The sequence below is a fragment of the Lagenorhynchus albirostris genome, chromosome 20 (genome assembly GCF_949774975.1).
Source record: "Lagenorhynchus albirostris chromosome 20, mLagAlb1.1, whole genome shotgun sequence".
Lineage (NCBI taxonomy): Eukaryota > Metazoa > Chordata > Mammalia > Artiodactyla > Delphinidae > Lagenorhynchus > Lagenorhynchus albirostris.
This window is the reverse complement of record NC_083114.1, coordinates 59,620,951-59,637,337: the sequence shown is the minus strand read 5'-3', so window position 1 is coordinate 59,637,337 and position 16,387 is coordinate 59,620,951. Positions and strand designations below refer to the sequence as shown.

The 16,387-nt window shown below is 55.1% G+C and overlaps 1 protein-coding gene across 2 annotated transcripts in view; it reads right to left on the bottom strand.

Annotated features, from left to right (window-relative positions):
- Positions 1–16,387, bottom strand: part of PRKCA (protein kinase C alpha) — a 360,631-nt gene that overhangs the window by 38,291 nt on the left and 305,953 nt on the right. For both annotated transcript variants that reach the window (XM_060135365.1, XM_060135366.1), the window contains exons 9-11: positions 4,456–4,587; positions 3,287–3,460; positions 1,245–1,336 (exon numbers count right to left, since the gene is read on the bottom strand). In XM_060135365.1, the coding sequence (XP_059991348.1) occupies positions 1,245–1,336; positions 3,287–3,460; positions 4,456–4,587 (398 nt within the window). The remainder of the gene's footprint in view (positions 1–1,244; positions 1,337–3,286; positions 3,461–4,455; positions 4,588–16,387) is intronic.

The following is a 16,387-nucleotide window of genomic DNA, read 5'->3' as shown; positions in this document are numbered from 1 at the left end:
AGGGCTGGCAGGAGAGGGGGGGCCGAGGAGGGAGAAGGGGGTCACAGGTGACGGTCATATGATTTTTTCGTGCTTTTCTATATTTTTAAAGTGAAAAGCTTTCCAGCAGCACAAATACAAGGGAGTGGTACTAAATGGGACGGCCTGTTAGCTCATGATGGAAGGTGGCTCTTACAGCTCTGTGTTGTCAAGCTTCGTTCTGTAACCTGTGCCTTTTAATGCTCTGTAACTAACAACACGAGAGACAGGGCCACCCGCCCCTCCGGTTTTGAGCATCCGCCCAAGATTGCCCCTTTCTGTCTCCAGCGAGCCTGCCCCAGACCGGCTCACCCTGCACGGGCCGGAAGTGCCCCAGGCTTATATCTTGCAGACTGAACATCGGCCGGAACCCGATTAACGTTTGCCCACTCGGTTCATCAGGGCACCTGCGCACTGGGCATACTCACTCCGGGGACAAAAGAGCTGTGTGTTTAGATTTGCTTCTGTGAGTTTCCCGTGGCTTCCTGGCCCCTGGAAAAGGGGCTGATTCCTCAGGTCTCAAAGCCTCGCCTCTAGATGGAAGATTCTGTCTCCCCCTGGAGCCCACATCTCTCTCCGGGGCCGCCGATGCCTGCATCCCACCGAGACCTCCTAAGTGATCCCCTGCAACCTGCTCCTCCGGACGGCTGCCCCTCCCCAGTCTGCAGAGGGGCAGCACCTGGAGACGCTTCTCTCTCCTCACCCCCAGGCCCCAAGTTCTGGTTTTCTTCCTCCAGAAAGTCTCTCCATGCACTGGCTAGGCTTAGGCTCCAGCCTGTGTCCTCCACACAGACTGTCACCTGCCCGGCCTCCGCCGGCCATCCTTCCATCTCCTCTCGGCCAGGGCCCCGTGGAAACTTCACCTGATGCTGCCGGGCCCCACTGAGGCCCCTTCCAGGCTCTCTTGTTCCCCAGCCAGGCCCTCTGCTCGGCCCATCACCCAGAGCCCCTTTATTTGTTCAATTAACGAGTGAATGGCTCGATCGACAAGGGTGGAATGGGGTGACAGGGCATCTATACACCTGCATCTCCAGCTTGCCGGAAGTGGAATAAACTGCTCCGGAGGAGACGTTTAGGTGGACCCTGTCAACCAACCTGCCCCCGGGAAGGTGACGGTATTCCACCCCAAACCGGGCACAGCCCCGCCTCCAGATGCCCCCGGCAGAGGCTCCCGGGTGGGAGTGCCGCGCGGTCTACGTTCGGGGACTCAACTACAAACTACTCACACTGCTTGCGGTTCCTTAAATTTTCCTACTTGCTGGATGTGGTACATGAGGTCCCCGCCATTGACGTATTCCATGACGAAGTACAGCCGATCCTGAGGACCAAGGTTGACAGGTGAGCAGGCTGACAGCAGCAGGGTGGCGGCCTCCACTCTCCCAACGGTGCTCTGCTGTCTCATTAGTAAAACGTGGGCCACACTGGCGGGTTTGCCCAGTAGAGTCGGTCCCGGTTTTCTCCCCCAAATAAAGAATAAGTAATAAGCCCTATTGCGTGAGGCCCTTGGGACGCACAGAGTCACGACGTAACCCTGAAACGACGGGTTATGTCAACCTGTCTGCTCCCGATCAGAGGAACGGCCTCCAACCTTCCCTCTCCTACACGCAGAATACACTTCTAAGTTAGGGACGGCGTGAAGGGTCCATACGGGCCAGTTACTTTGTCTTAACCAGTGTTCTGGTTCGCAGTGTCTGGGAGGCAATGTCACAGTAAAGTAACGTGTTTACCCAGATGCTCCTCAGAGCAAAGCTCGTGGTGAGGTCGGGCTTGTAAATTACACATGCTCAGTGACGCTCACTGTGAGGGATGGGACTGTACGTGGAGAGGTTAACCCAATGTTCTCTTTATGCCCAAGTGTTGTTTTTCATTTTCTCTGTCACTGATATGCTAAGTGCTGGCCCCATGAAGCGCGTACATCACAGAACTAAGTAAACCTGCGTATTTATGAGGACAACACGCTGGGACAGATAGGGAGACTGAGTGGGTGTAGGAGGAAGTAACTGCACGGCACAGGTAACAGCTGACCTCTGCTCTCTTCCAGAAAACACCACCATTTCACAGAGGTTAGCACACATTAAAGCAGTGCACAGGAAGAAAGAAAAATGATGCAGCTGCTAACAGCCAGGGAAACGGCTCTGGGAGCTTCAATCTCTCGCTTTCCTGTTACAAACTTTCATTTCACTTTTATTTCTCTGCTTTGTAGCTTTCCAGAGCTTCATCAGTGTAACCAGGGTTGCGGGATCTGGGCTGGGTTTCTTTCTCTTCTCTGCATATCGCTAACTTCCCCCCTTGGCGCTACCTAGGAGCTGCCCCTGGGAGCAGAGGGCCGGCCGGCTGCCGGCAGTAGGCTGACCCGCAGTGGCCGGGGCCCGACCCTGCGGCCCCACTGTCCACCCGAGGCTCCAGGGTGCTGCTCTGCGAGTAGCCACGACGGCTACTGGGTACTGAGCCACGTCTGCAGGAGGACAGCCGCGGAGGCGTGCAGAGCCCGTCTCTGGGAATGGCCTCACTGTGGTGCCGAGTTTCTATTTCTTGTAGGTTACTCGCAAGCACCACGCCAGGGTCCCACGATCGGCTAACTAGCGCTTTGGAGACTGTTGTGTCCTCTCTTTAGTTAACCTATACGGCAGGGCTCAGCAAACGTTTTCTGTAAAGGGCCCAAGTGAATATTTTAGGCTCTGTTTGCGTCTTGTAACTACTCAGCTCTGCCTTTGCAGCATGAAAGCGGCAGTGCTGGGTAAGTGAAGGGGCAGGGCTGTGTCCCAAGAAAACTATTCATGGTCCTTGAAATCAGAATTTCATCTAATGCTCGCACGTTACAGAACAGTCCTTTGTCTAAACCTTTCTCAGAGCTCACAGGCCATACAAAACAGGCCAGGCGGCCACCCCCTGCTGTGCGCATTCCAGAACATACTCTGTCACGAGGGTGGGTCTCCTGATGCTCTGACACCTGGACCGGGGGTCTTAATGAGCCAGGACTGTGAGTTACTGTTTTCTCTAAGTCTTAACACTGCCCGCTGTGTGTTTAGGAAACCTTTGCTCTAAGCTTTCACGGAACTAAATGGAACTAACACTAGTTCTCTAAGTAGGGCACATCACAGAGGGGGATGCCCCGAATCCGCCAGTGGTACCCGGGCTGCTCGGCAGAGGAGGACGTGGGGCTGAGAGGTCCCCACGCTTCGTCTGTTCCCAGCCTCTTCCCAGGCGGAAGGCTGGCTCGGACTCCGAGGACCCTGTGCGGTTGGGGGCAGCTCCCGAGGGCCCTTACCACCGTCTGGAAGCAGGAGTGCAGCTGCGTCAGGAACGGGGGCTTGTCCGGCAGGGCCAGCACCCGCTTCTCCACCAGGGTGCACTCCACATCGTCGTCCTGGATCACCACGTCCTTCTTCAGTATCTTGATGGCGTACAGCTCCTCCGTCCCCTTCCTGTCCGCCAGCATCACCTGCGGGCACACCGAGGGCAGCCTGAACGCTCCCGGCACACGGCGGCATGGGGGCGGGGAGCCGCTCAGGCCGTGCGTGCGGACTCGTCGATGTTAATAAGGCTCCACCCCGTGTGCCGGTTTTGAAATACTGCTCGTCGCCGCACAGGAATTCCTCAGGCTGCCTAGTTTCTACGCTGCCGAGGTTTAGACTCCGTGCGGGCTGTCGCCACACGAGGGCGCCACCGCAGCCGCTGACAGGGATACTCGACGTGCTCTGCAGGAGTCTTGCGTCAGGCACGTATTACAGGAGCATCCTCAGAGCAGAATGTGACTGACCTTTGCACACTTCTCACAAGTCAGGAGCCAAGTCCAGAAAAAAGGGGGCAGGATCAAAATCAGTGCCTGGGTCTATCATGAGATATGGGGCCAGAGGAGCAAACGCAGGTACACAGGCCGACCACTGAAGAAACCCAGTTCAGCATCTGTTAATGATTACGTTTGCTTACTATGAGTCAACATTTAATTTTTTTTTTTTTTTTTTTTTTTTTTTTTTGCGGTACGTGGGCCTCTCACTGTTGTGGCCTCTCCCATTGTGGAGCACAGGCTCCGGACGCGCAGGCTCAGCGGCCATGGCTCACGGGCCCAGCCGCTCCGCAGCATGTGGGATCTTCCCGGACCGGGGCACGAACCCGTGTCCCCTGCATCGGCAGGCGGACTCTCAACCACTGCGCCACCAGGGAAGCCCCAACATTTAATTTTTAGTTGTGAAAACTACTCGTCCAACATTTTGGAGAACCCACTCCGTCATGCACCCAGAAACGGAGACACACCAGGAGCCTTGTACGGCTTTTTGGATACAGTTGTTTTTAATGAAATGGAGGTGGGAAACCACTGAGAAACGTGTGCGGAGCACAGGGAATCTAAAGGGCTGCTCTAGAATCCTCGGGGAGAACAGGACTGACCCCAACGTTCTCTGCCAAAGCCCGGCCCCGTCGTGGACCCGGCTCTCTTACCTTCCCGAAGCTGCCCTTGCCCAGCACCATGAGGAAGTTGAAGTCGGTGAGTTTCACTCTGTCGAGGTTGTTGGAAGGCTGTCTCCTGTCAGGACTAATGCCTTTGTAGCCAGCAGGGCCGAGCTTGGCTTTCTAAACAACAAGCACACACGTGAAAACCGTCAGTCATTCTCCCAGGGAAATGGGAAATGACTGAGCTGGATACTGCGTGGGGATGGGATGGGGTGAGAGAGGGAACCAGGGTGACGAAGCATTTCTTCCTACCTCCGTGGCTATACTCACCCTATCGGCAAAGTTTTCAAAGGAGCAAAGAGTTGCCCGTACTCATCACAAGACGACTTCTCTATGTCTTTTTTAAATTAATTAATTAATTAATTTTTGGGCTGCATTTGGGTTGTTGCTGTGCGCGGGCTTTCTCTAGTTGCGGCGAGCAGGGGCTACCCTTCACTGCGGTGCGCAGGTCTCATTGCGGTGGTTTCTCTTGTTGCGGAGCACAGGCTCTAGGCGCGCGGGCTCAGTAGTTGTGGCTCGCGGGCTCTAGAGTGCAGGCTCAGTAGTTGTGGCCCACGGGCTTAGTTGCTCCGCAGCATGTGGGATCTTCCCGGTCCAGGGCTCGAACCCGTGTCCCCTGCATTGGCAGGCGGATTCTTAACCACTGCGCCACCAGGGAAGCCCGACTCTTTACGTCTTTAACCGAGAATCAAGTCACAGGACTCTGGCAAAGGGAGGGTTAATTCTCACCCAGGGATGGAAAGGTTAACTTCTTGGGGAAAACGGGGCTTTGTGACAGTTAGTGTAATAAAAGAAATAAACTGTGTACTGATGCTTTCCTTATTTGCAGATTTTCCAACTTAAGATTAATCTGCAGAAACCCATGCAGGAAGGGAGAGTGTGTCCTCTGGAGAAACACTGCTTAAATGGCAGGCCGCGGGGGTGAGTTATTGCTACTTTGAAAGGCACAGTAAGAAGAACAGAGGGTTGGTTTTTTGGGGGTTTTTTTAGGTAAAGAGCTGGACTCATGAAGAATGGTGACATAAGAGCATCTGGTTTCCCACGAAGCCCACAGTGCTCTTTGCACCTGAAGATTCCTGGGTCGTGACCTGTGAGTTACCCCAAGGAGTTCTCATCCACTAGACTCATGCTGTGTAAAGACCACCCCTCGGTACTCTCACGGGGAGTTAGAGTCTCAGGTCAGAGGTGAAAGGTGCAGAGAAGACAAGGCAAGGGGACCACACGGGGCATCTGGGCTGGTGGGGGAGCCCGTGGAGGCGCTGGAGCAGGTGCGGGCTTCCCCACAGGCTGAAATCCACCTGCCGGGGAGGCGCCGGTTGCCGGTCAGCAGCTGGAAAGGCAGCCCTGAACCGAACGGCAAAGACTCTGGGGCTCTGGCCCTGTTCTTAATGAGGGGGTCCAGCAGATCTGAGCAAGGGCAGCTCTGGCTCCCAGGGAGATGGCAGGAGGTGGAGAAGGCTCTCGAGAGCTGTTGTGTATGACCAGAGCGGCCCCAGCCCTTGGGGGGAAACGTGGATTACTTCTTTAGCAGCAGAAGAGGCTCTCGAGGAATCACCCACCCTCCCCATGCGCAGGAGCCCCTCATGCACAGTTACTGAGTGAGCTGCTTGCAGCCGGCTCTGCTGGGGAGGTCTGCGTTTGCAGAAGGAGCCCGTCAGCCGCCTCCGCAGCCCCAGGCCCGGTCCCGCACTCGGCACGAGCTGTGCACTCAGCATTATGGTAGAAGGAAGAAAGAAGTGAAGCCCGATCGTGTCCATCACATGCTGGGCTGTTAGGTGACGCTTTTCTCTGATCAAACCCTGGGGCTTGAGTACCAGCTCAGGTGAACGGAGTGAACCCACCTAAGCAGAGGCACCAAAACATGGCGGAAGGATGGCCCAGCTCTTTTGCTTCAAGGCTGGAAGTATTTAAGGCAGTTGTACTAGGGCCCTAGTGACAGCGCATGTGCGAGGTGGCGGGAAAGACGTGTGAACCTGGGACCACTGGAAACACAGATGCTCCAGAGAAACGAAACCTGAAGGAGCCCTCAGCAGGCCTCCCCGTTGGCAGAGGGTGGAAGGAGCTTTCAGACAGACCTGTGAGGAGCCAGGACGTAACCACGTGGGTTACATTCACCCCCCTCAACTGCAGGACCAGCCCCGTCCTCCAAACATCGGCCCAAGAACGATTCCAACTTGTAAGCCTCCTCGTTTGTGCCTAAATTTAGATAATCAGGAAGTTCAAGACGGGAATACCGACTGTGCTCCTCTATTCCGTTCTTCCGATGGCCACAAAGAAAAAAGGGATCCGAAAGCAGTACAGAGACCTTAATTTCATCGGGAACTTCATGACGACGTCTGAAAAGGCCCACATGCGGCGGCCTCACGCTCGAGGTGCTGGAACGGCCGAGAGGGAGCAGGAACGTGCCCGCCGAGCGCAGCTGAGGCCCTGAGCAGGTGCCCCTGGGGCCCCGGTGGCCTTGCCCAGCCGTCCCGCCCCTCCCTCCTCTGGCGCTTCAACTCCAGTGCAGGAGGGGACATGGGCTGACGCAGCGAGGCCTCCAACCTGCCGCGGGGCTCACCAGCCCGCATCCGCCGCCTGTACCAGGGCCGCGGCCTCGGTCTCATTCCAGGGACAGGATACCCCTGCAGTCAGGTGCTCGGGACCTCTGAAGCCGGATGCTGCTCTGAAATCAGCATGTAGGGTCTGGGATGGACGACTGGCCACGAGCGACCCTGACTCCAAGGCGGACCACGAGCCCGTGGCCACGGTCAGCCCCCAGCGCGGGGAGGCCCCCAGCCCCAGGTGGCCGGAGGAAGCAGCAGCCTGGAGCCCTCAGGCAGCAGCCCTGCCCCCAAGTGTAGTTCGCCCCACAGACCCCTCGGCCTCAGTCCGCCGCCCAGGCTGCCCCCCGCCCAGGCCCATGGCCACCGCAGCTCTGGGCTTTCAAAGCAGCTCTCCGAACAGCAGAAAATCCCACGAGCTCAGAATCTCATTATTCTGGGCGGGCCTGACCTGGGGTGGAGGAGACCCCGGTGGGCCCCTCGGGAGCCGCGTCTCTGGGGGCGGCAGCGAGGCCTGGGGGCCGGAGGCCTGAGGACCCCAGGAGGGGCATGGGCACTGGCCCGGCCCCTGCCTTCTCACCCGTCCCCCCAGGCTGTCTGCGTGCGGCTCCGTCCCGGCCTGTGCCCCTCCCCAGGGTCCAGCTCACCTGTCACGCGGTCCTGCCCTTCTCCCCCGTGGCGCCCTGGTCTCCTCCTAACAGCTCCCAGGGCTGCTGGCAAGCATTTATCTACCGCGTCTTTACGTGACTGACGTCTCACTCGACAGCGACCCTGTCACACCAGATCCGCCTCCAGACTCGTCCAGAATCCGCCCTCTCCTCAGGGCCTCCTCCTCGACCTCTCTGGCCAGTCCGGTCACCACCCCCCTTGCCACTCGCTGGTCTCCCCGCTTCCACCCTACCCCCCATCCGCTGCCTGCAGGGATCCTCTGCCAGGGGATCCCGTCCTGGTCCCCGACGGCCCGTCTGGCAGAGAGAAAGGCCGAGCCCCCCCAGTGGACGAGGAGCCCCAGCTGGCCTAGCTCGGACCTTAACCGCCGCCCCTCTGGCCGTCTGTCCGGCCTCGGGTCTTTGGTTGGCACCTTGCTGTCTGGTTTGTCCCCAAATCCAGCTCAAGCGGCACCCCTCTGTCACCCTGATGTCTCCATCCTGGGATCTCCAACCTGGGGCCGACACGGTCTGTGACCGGTCCACGTGCCCTGAACCTCTGGCTCTGCGCCCCCGTGCCTGCCTGGACTGGCCCACAGCTGCTGTCACGGATGTCACGTCATGCCACGTTTCCCCGGCAGGGCTGAGCCCCGTTCCCAGCTGAATTCTCGTTCTCAAAACCTTGTGGCAGAGCCGGCTTCCGGGAGGACCTCAACACACACTTGTACCTTCTTCTTGGGGCTCGGGACCTGTGGGGAGGTCGAGGCATGTCCCCGGGGGCTTCCGTGCCCTCCTGGTGGGCAGGACAGGAAACGGGTCTCAGCAACTGCTCACCCCGATTTCTGAAGAATCTTATGTAGCCCCCGAAGAGGGAAAAGACCTCAACTTATCAAAATGGCATAGAAAGTTTTAAAAGAGGAAATACAAATGGAAACCATGTATAGTGTTGCAGAATAGAATAGTGACTTTAAATGCTGAAGCCTTAGCGTGCCCTTTTTTTTTTTTCAATTAGACTGAAACACAGTATGGTTTATCGGCTATGATTAAACAACTGAGAACCCAGGATCCTTAGGTTCCTTGAAAGATGGCATATCAGCGTGAGGCCCAGTCTGGTATTATGGTGCTAACTGGATTACCAGGACTCGAGAACAGGCAGTACTGTTTCCCCATCGGAAAATTTACTAATAGCCAACATGTGTCTCATTTTATACGACAGATATATTCTTGTGAAGTCATAACCGCCTGCCATCATTGAAGGGGTTCACAGTTTAAAGGACTCCTAGTGTGGCGTTTCTATAAATCACACAGAGCGAGTCGGAATACTGTAGAGGTCCCCAGTGGGTCTGTCCTGCAAGCACACAGCCTTTGGGGAACCCTCTGAAGTTTGCTTTCCCGTTTAACTACATTCTAGTCGTTCCTATTTGGTAAAAGTGTTTCCAATAACACACATAGTATTTGCTAGCATAGTAGAAAATATGGCTTTGATGAATATATTTACCATAGATGTTTGTAAAGTGTAGAGAGAGGAACCTGACGACAGAAGGTTCTTCCTATTCTAAGATTCCGAGGGCAGACAGGCCAACAACGACCAGGTGTAGGGGCAGAAGAATAATTGTAAATTTCTTCTACAATTTTTTTTCTGCTATAAAGATGTTCTGTGTCTGTATCTGTACATCTGAACAACCTGGCAATGTAAGACTGATGGTGCTTTGGTCTCTGCTCCATCAACCAGGGCGTGGGTAACAGAAAGAGCCAGGCCACGTATAACCACGGCCCCACGCAGCATCCTGCCTCTAAGGTGACGTGCTCACCTGCAACCAGAGCAACGTTAATTACCTACCACTTACGTGTGGAATCTAAAATACGACACAAACGAACTTGTCTACGAAACAGAAACAGACTCACAGACACAGAGGACAGACTGGTGGTTGCCGAGGGGAACGGGGTCAGGGAGGGAGGGATTGGGAGTTTGGGGTTAGCAGGTGCAAACTAGTGTATATAGGATGGATGAACAAGGTCCGACTGTATAAGCACAGGGAACTATATTCAATATCCTGTGATAAACCGCATGGAAAAGATATGGAAAAAGAACATACATATGTATAACTGAATCACTTTGCTGTACAGCAGAAATTAACATAACGTTGTAAATCAACTACACTTTAATACATTTTTTTTCTTTTATAAGAGAAATCAAGTGGTTTCAGGAGAAGAAAACACAAAGGAAGGCGTTTTGCATGACACTGTTAATGGAGCACGTCCTGTGTATTTCTCACAAGCCACAAGTCACGGCTATTAGCTCAACTCAGTAAGTGGGCAACGGGTTAAGGTATGCTACTTAATGGGCATTAGAGCCTCCTGGGTAGCACAGTCAGAGTAAATAAAACGCCTGCTGCTCTCTGGCTAAGTAATTTTTCATCTTCTGGAACATGCCAGGCATGTTGCTGCCCGAGGGTCTCTGCGCTTTCTCCTTCTCTGCCCACACGGGCAGGGCATTTTCCCGTCTCTGCTCGGGTGATGCGTTACCTCGAGGCTTCAACGTGGCGCCCTGTCGTCCCTCAAGCTCTCCTCACTACCTATTTATATACTTCTTTCTCCCTTTGTCAGAAGGAGGGCGGGAACCTCATCTGTTCTGTTCACTGATGTGTCTCCAGTGCCCAGGAGAGAGCCCAGGGTGGAGTGATCCTCAAATACTTCTAGACTGAATGGAAGGATTGGGGAAGGCAATTCCTTCTAATATGAAACTTTATAAAAGGCAGAGTTATTGCTTTTACATAATTTCTATAAGAATGCTGCTTCTTGTTATAAAAGTAATACGTGTTCAGTTTAGAAAATTTAACTGGCATGGATAAGTTAAAAAAAAAGGCAATTTAAAATATCCATTATTTTAATCACAAGATAATCACTGTGAACATTTTGTGAGATACGCTTCTAATCCTCTCTCCTCATGTTTTCGTATTTGACCTGCACACAATTCTATTGTTTGTACCCTGTCTTTCCCCCGTGTACGATGTGATCTTTTTAAGCTACAGGCGCTCTTCTACCGCGTGGCTTTAGGGACTGTATGATGCCCCCCGCATCACTGTGTGACTCTCCTGCACTTGGTCTAACTATTCCCCTAGTGCTGGACACCTAGGTTGTTTCCAATTTTCACTGTCATCAACGTGCAGATGAACAATTTTGTAATCCACATCTCTGTGTGTAACCCCGATCTCCCCAGGATAGGTTCCTGCTGTGGAATTGCCAGGTCAAGGGGTCCTGGTATTGCAAAGGCTGGTACACAAGGCCGGACGTTCAAATCTGGCCACGGAAAGTCAGAGAGAAAGGCGGGAAACCCAAAGCCTCAGGGCAGACTCGTCCCTGAAGGCAGGATCTTGGTTCCTTTTAGGTCCCGTGTCTGATTCCGCGGTTGGAAGCCCGAATAGCACTTCCTTTTCAGAGTTGGCTTCGTCTCTGTGCTTTATATCAGCCGCCAAGATGGAAGCACACCTTCACCTCCAGGTAACACGGACAGCAGTCTTGGGAGAGAAGCTAATTGGCTCAGAGAGTTTAACAGTGGTTCTTGGGTAAGCGAACCCCTCAAGTAACCCCACGTCCTCGACTCGGCAGTACAATCCAAACTGCAACTGCAACCTCCCTGCAGCCTGTGTCCTCCTACACACCTGTGTGGGCACCTGCCCACTAGAGTCCTCTCCTGGATTTGGGAATCACGGGGAGACAGCAAATCACAGGCGTGTGCCATTCAGCTGTGGGCAGGGGCCTCAGAACCAGAGTCCTGCAGCCACAGAAAGTCCTTGAAAAGGTCAGACCTGCCTATGGTCCAGTTGAAGATGCTCCTGTCCAGAAAGCTAACTCTGCCCCGCAGGGCCACGGAGCTGGGTCATGACCGCACCGGGCGGGGGAAGAGAAGAACGCTACCCTCCTCTCCATCAGCCCCTGAGACGGGGCCCTGGGGCATCCCGCAGAGGGTCATTCCCCAGTGCTAAGACTGAGGGAGCTTTTAGTATTTGAAAGAAGTTGGAAATAAGCTACTCAAGGCCACCCGTGTTACAGATGAGGAAGCTGGGGCCCAGGGGGCCTAGTGGATGTGTCTAAATCAATTTTCCTCCCTAGCTTCTGAATCCAACACCCTGATCTTTGAATTCAGTGCTCACCCTCCTATATCTAGGGTAGGCAAACGTTTCCCATAAAGGGACAGAGATTAAGTGTTTTCTTTGCAAGCCAAATACCGTCTCCGTCGTAGCTACTCAGTTCTGCCGCTGCAGTGTGAGAGCTACGTGAATGAGCTCTCGGGTGAACGACATGGCTGTGTTCCAATAAAACCTTATTCACAGAAACAGGCAGCAGCCAGGATCTGGCCTGTGGGCTGTAGTTCGCCGACTCCTACCCTCAGTCACACAGGTTCCCAAACCGTTCATCCTCATTTGCAGTTAGATCTAAACCCAACGTCTCTCTCCTCGCTAAGTGAGTAGAACGGCAGCAATTAAGAACCTCAGATGCACTTGAACTAAATTACTACTCAGCCTCTTCCACGACCAGCACCGGAAAAAGCAGCTTTGCAGCCAGACAGCGTGGCGAGCGGAGTACTTGTTCGGTAGAGCAAACATTTCTGGGGAAACCGCATTAAGTCATTTTCTGAACGAGAAGCATTTGAACGGACACGTCCACTCAGGCTGTCGCTGCTGCTGCACTCGCAGGCAGCCGGCAGGCCTCTGTTGTCATGGCGACCGAGCCACACTCCCAGGAGACACGCTGGACCGGTGGCACATCAGCACTTTGCCCACCGCGGAAAATACAAAGCGTCTGGTTCATCTGGAACCGGGTGTCACACACCTCTCTCTGGTGTCCGGCTGCGCTGTTTTTCTGCAGGCAACCTAGTTCCCCCCCATCTCCCAGATTTGTCCGTTGATCGCTGACACACACCTCAGGCAGGCTCAGCCACGACCGTCAGGTGGTAATAGTACGACTGGTCTCACCTGCTACAAAGGTCCTGGAAAGGCTGCCGACCTTAGCTCTCCCCAGTGGCTGAGGATCCAGGCTTACGTGAGGAGCTGGAACCAAAAACTTTATCCTTTCTAAGTTGTTCCATCTGGAAAAAGACCGTCTTTGACCAGCGAGCTGAGGGTGCACACCCGTCTAAGGCCAACCTCAGACCAGGGAGCTGAGGGCGCACACCCGTCTAAGGCCAACCTCAGACCAGGGAGCTGAGGGCGCACACCCGTCTAAGGCCAACCTCAGACCAGGGAGCTGAGGGCACACACCCGTCTAAGGCCAACCTCAGACCAGGGAGCTGAGGGCGCACACCCGTCTAAGGCCAACCTCAGACCAGGGAGCTGAGGGCGCACACCCGTCTAAGGCCAACCTTAGACCAGGGAGCTGAGGGCGCACACCCGTCTAAGGCCAACCTTAGAGGAAACCCTAAGGGGAGTGCTCACAGCCACAGCACATCACTGGCAAAGGACCTGGGGCACTTAGTAATTTTTTGAAACCTGTATCCTTCTCCTGCTACAAACACCCACCTCTGGGATCAACACGGCACCGGCTTTGTAAGTGGGCTGGGGCAGGGTCAGAGCCGAATGAACTCACGAAGCCATCAAAGTAAAAGACTTTCCAGACTGCTGGCAATATTGCTTAGAAGTGGGGGAGCCTTCTCTGGGCTAAGAAAGCGGAGTAGATGTGAAGTGGGCTGGACTCGGCACGAGCAGACTGCAGGAACCACTGGGACCTCAAGGAACCCCGGGCCTCCTCCCCTTTGCAGGACCATGATGATTCCCTAAAATCAAGGAACAGCTGGGAGTGCAAAGCGAGAACCTCATCTTCATGCCCATCAAAAAATAAAGAGGTGCAGAGTCAAGTTCACTGCTGTCTTCTGGGTGCAGGTTTTCGTGCTCTTTTATTTGCAAATCTTTACTGCCCTCTTGTGGTATTTATTTTCTGGACCGATTGCATTTTGACTGGACTCTTAGCAGAAATACGCCCAAGTTTACTAGTCTGGCCCCACAGAGGTAAAGTTCCCTCAGATGCTGCAAAGTGGCACAAACGAGCTGCAAGTTATACCTTCCCGGCTCTACCTTTATAGAGGATGACTCAGATCTCTCGTGAGAACCAGGCCTTTGCGCGATGCCTATGCAATGTGCGCTGATGCCCGAGTGTGTTTCAGAGTCGCCATGTACGTGATTTCTAGAAAACAACAAAAACCAACCACTTTTAGACGTCTCTGTGTCCTGAATCTCTTGCCAAACCTCTGACTGGGCCCAGACTGCAAACCACAGATGCAAAACGTGGTGACAGGGAGGCTGTGAGGGTGGAGGGGGCTGGCTGGTGTGGTGCCTGAGACCCGCTGTGTCTATCTTACAGGAAGAAGCACAGAGTAACCTGGGAAATAAAGAAATGCGGGGGTCACAGGAGGGCGGAATTCCGTGAAATGGCCGCCCCCGGGGAGCCAACTGGCGCTAAGCGATCACAGAATGTCAGCTCCCGAAAAGCAAACAACAACAACCCAAACCGCAACTGGCGATAAAGCCCAGATCCTTGGGGAAAGTTCCAGACATTTCATCGCCGTTCAGCTGCTGCAGGCAAGGTGGGAAGGACCGGGCACCTAGCAGAAGAGGTTGGAAACTTGATCCCCATGGAGGTAAAGACAGAAAAAAAAATGATCCTTTCCCTAAAACGCTGAATCCGTTTGCTCAATTACTCAGTTTAAATTTTTTCTAAGATGCCTCTAATTGACAGCAGCAGGCATTTTGAAAGTGGGACTGACTGCAGTTAAATTTAGCACAACATTTCCATAATCGTCGATTTCATCCTATCTTCGCTGAGCGTTTTTAAACTGTACCAGTCTTTGAAAAGGAGGGACCTAATTATAGCTCAATGGGACACCTGCTTCCGAGACTGGCGGCAGCTGTGCTGTTCTGGGCTGTCCCCTCACGCCACCGCCCAACATGGTAATCGGCTGACAGGGGACCTGGGGGGCGACATGGATGGGAAGGACCAGCTCCGGCACTGCTGGCCTCTCCGGGGCCTCGGTTCCTTCATCTGTAAAACGGACTCAAATTCTCCGCCTCCTCCTGTGTAGGGACCCCCGCCCCGTTTACTCAGGAGCTGCTGCCGAGCTGCAGTACCGTAAGGATTGCACCCCGAGGCCGGAGCGGAGAGGACGCGAGGGGACGAGGCCCCGCCCCAATGCCTGGGAGCTCCCAGCCACCCTCCGGACGCGCGGCCGGCAAGCCACGGCGTCTGCTCTGAGGGTCTCGTTTCCAGGCCCGGGGGAGGCCCTTGAGGACGAGCTTCGGGGGAGAGGATGTCTCTGCCCCAGAAGCGGACGGGAGTCTTGTGTCAACAGGCCGGGGAAGTAAAATGTAAGTGAATTCAGTTACCGTGACCCCAGGGGTCCCCACAGGCTGCCGGGACCTGGGGAAACGTGGCTCGGAAAAGGACCAGGCCCGGTGAGGACCGAGATGGTGGCTGGCTCGCCCCCCTCCACCCGCCCGCCCCCGCTCCGGGGCAACTGGTCACACGCTCCTCTCCAGACGCCAGCTGAGAGCACTGGTCCGGGGTGCCGGCCGTGGACTGACTACTGACAGGTCTACGCTCAGAAAAAGCAACAAGGAGAAGATTGGCTCACAAGCAGGCGAGGGTGCTGCCACGAAAAGATGTGAACAAGTGACGGGACCCCACTGCCACCGCCGGGTCAGGGTGACCTCCCCACATCCAGGTGACATTTCCCTTCTCAGGTAGAGTCACCTGGGTTCCTTGTCCTAAGACCCCATAACAAAAGGTGCAGGAAACATAAAACACCCCCAGCACAAAGCGAGCTGGCGAAGAGGCTTCGCAGCCGGCACCTCCTGCCCCTGGTCTTAGGTGACCTCCGGGCAGGAGGGTCTCCCTGCTCAGCTGCAGGCGGGGGCCGAAACCGCTCCCCCGAGAAGGGCTCCGTGTGCCGGGTGCACCCAGGGCCCCGGCTCGGGCCCAGGAGCCGCTGAGAAAGCCCACCAAAGGAAGGTTCCTAACTAGGTGACAGCTTCTCAGGAAACACTGATGCACAGGGGCACGTCCACTAGGGCTGGAGCCCTGAGCCCTGAGCCCTGAGCCCGGGGCAGGACGCAGGGAGGATGCCGAGAACAACGGCGGCGGCAGACACATCTCGGTGCACCTTGTTCTGGGCACTTGTGACACCTGCCCGTTTAAGCCTCCGCCCGACCCTAGGAGGTGGTACTTGAATCGTCCCCATTTTAGACCTGGACACACTGAGGGGACTAGGACGGCCACATGGCTTGGGCTGGTGGGGCTGGGTTTGAACCCGGGCAGCCTGGGGCTTCGGAAGGTGCTGCCGGCCGGCGGGGGAGGACAGTCCTTCTGGAGGGGACGCCCCTCCCCGGAGCTGGAGAGGCCGCGGTCACCGGCCAGCAGGGGCCCAGGGAGGTGAAGCCCTCACTCTAGCCCTTTCTTCTCCTTTCTCTCTATTTCCCTTTCCAGCCACATCTGAGTTTCGCACCAGCTTTTCCTGTCTGCTGGGAAACACAGCCCCATAGTACGTGTATTAACTCTCCGTGGAGTAACGAAGTTTCCAGTACAGTAACAGAGACAGAACGACATCACACAGGCACGTCACAGCACCCGGAAGGCCTCTGGGCCACGATTAGGATCCGAGGACCAGGTGTGAGTCCAGCTCATCAGAGAAGGGAGGGGGGCCCTCATTTGAAATGACGGGTGTCAGACGGCAGGCGGTCT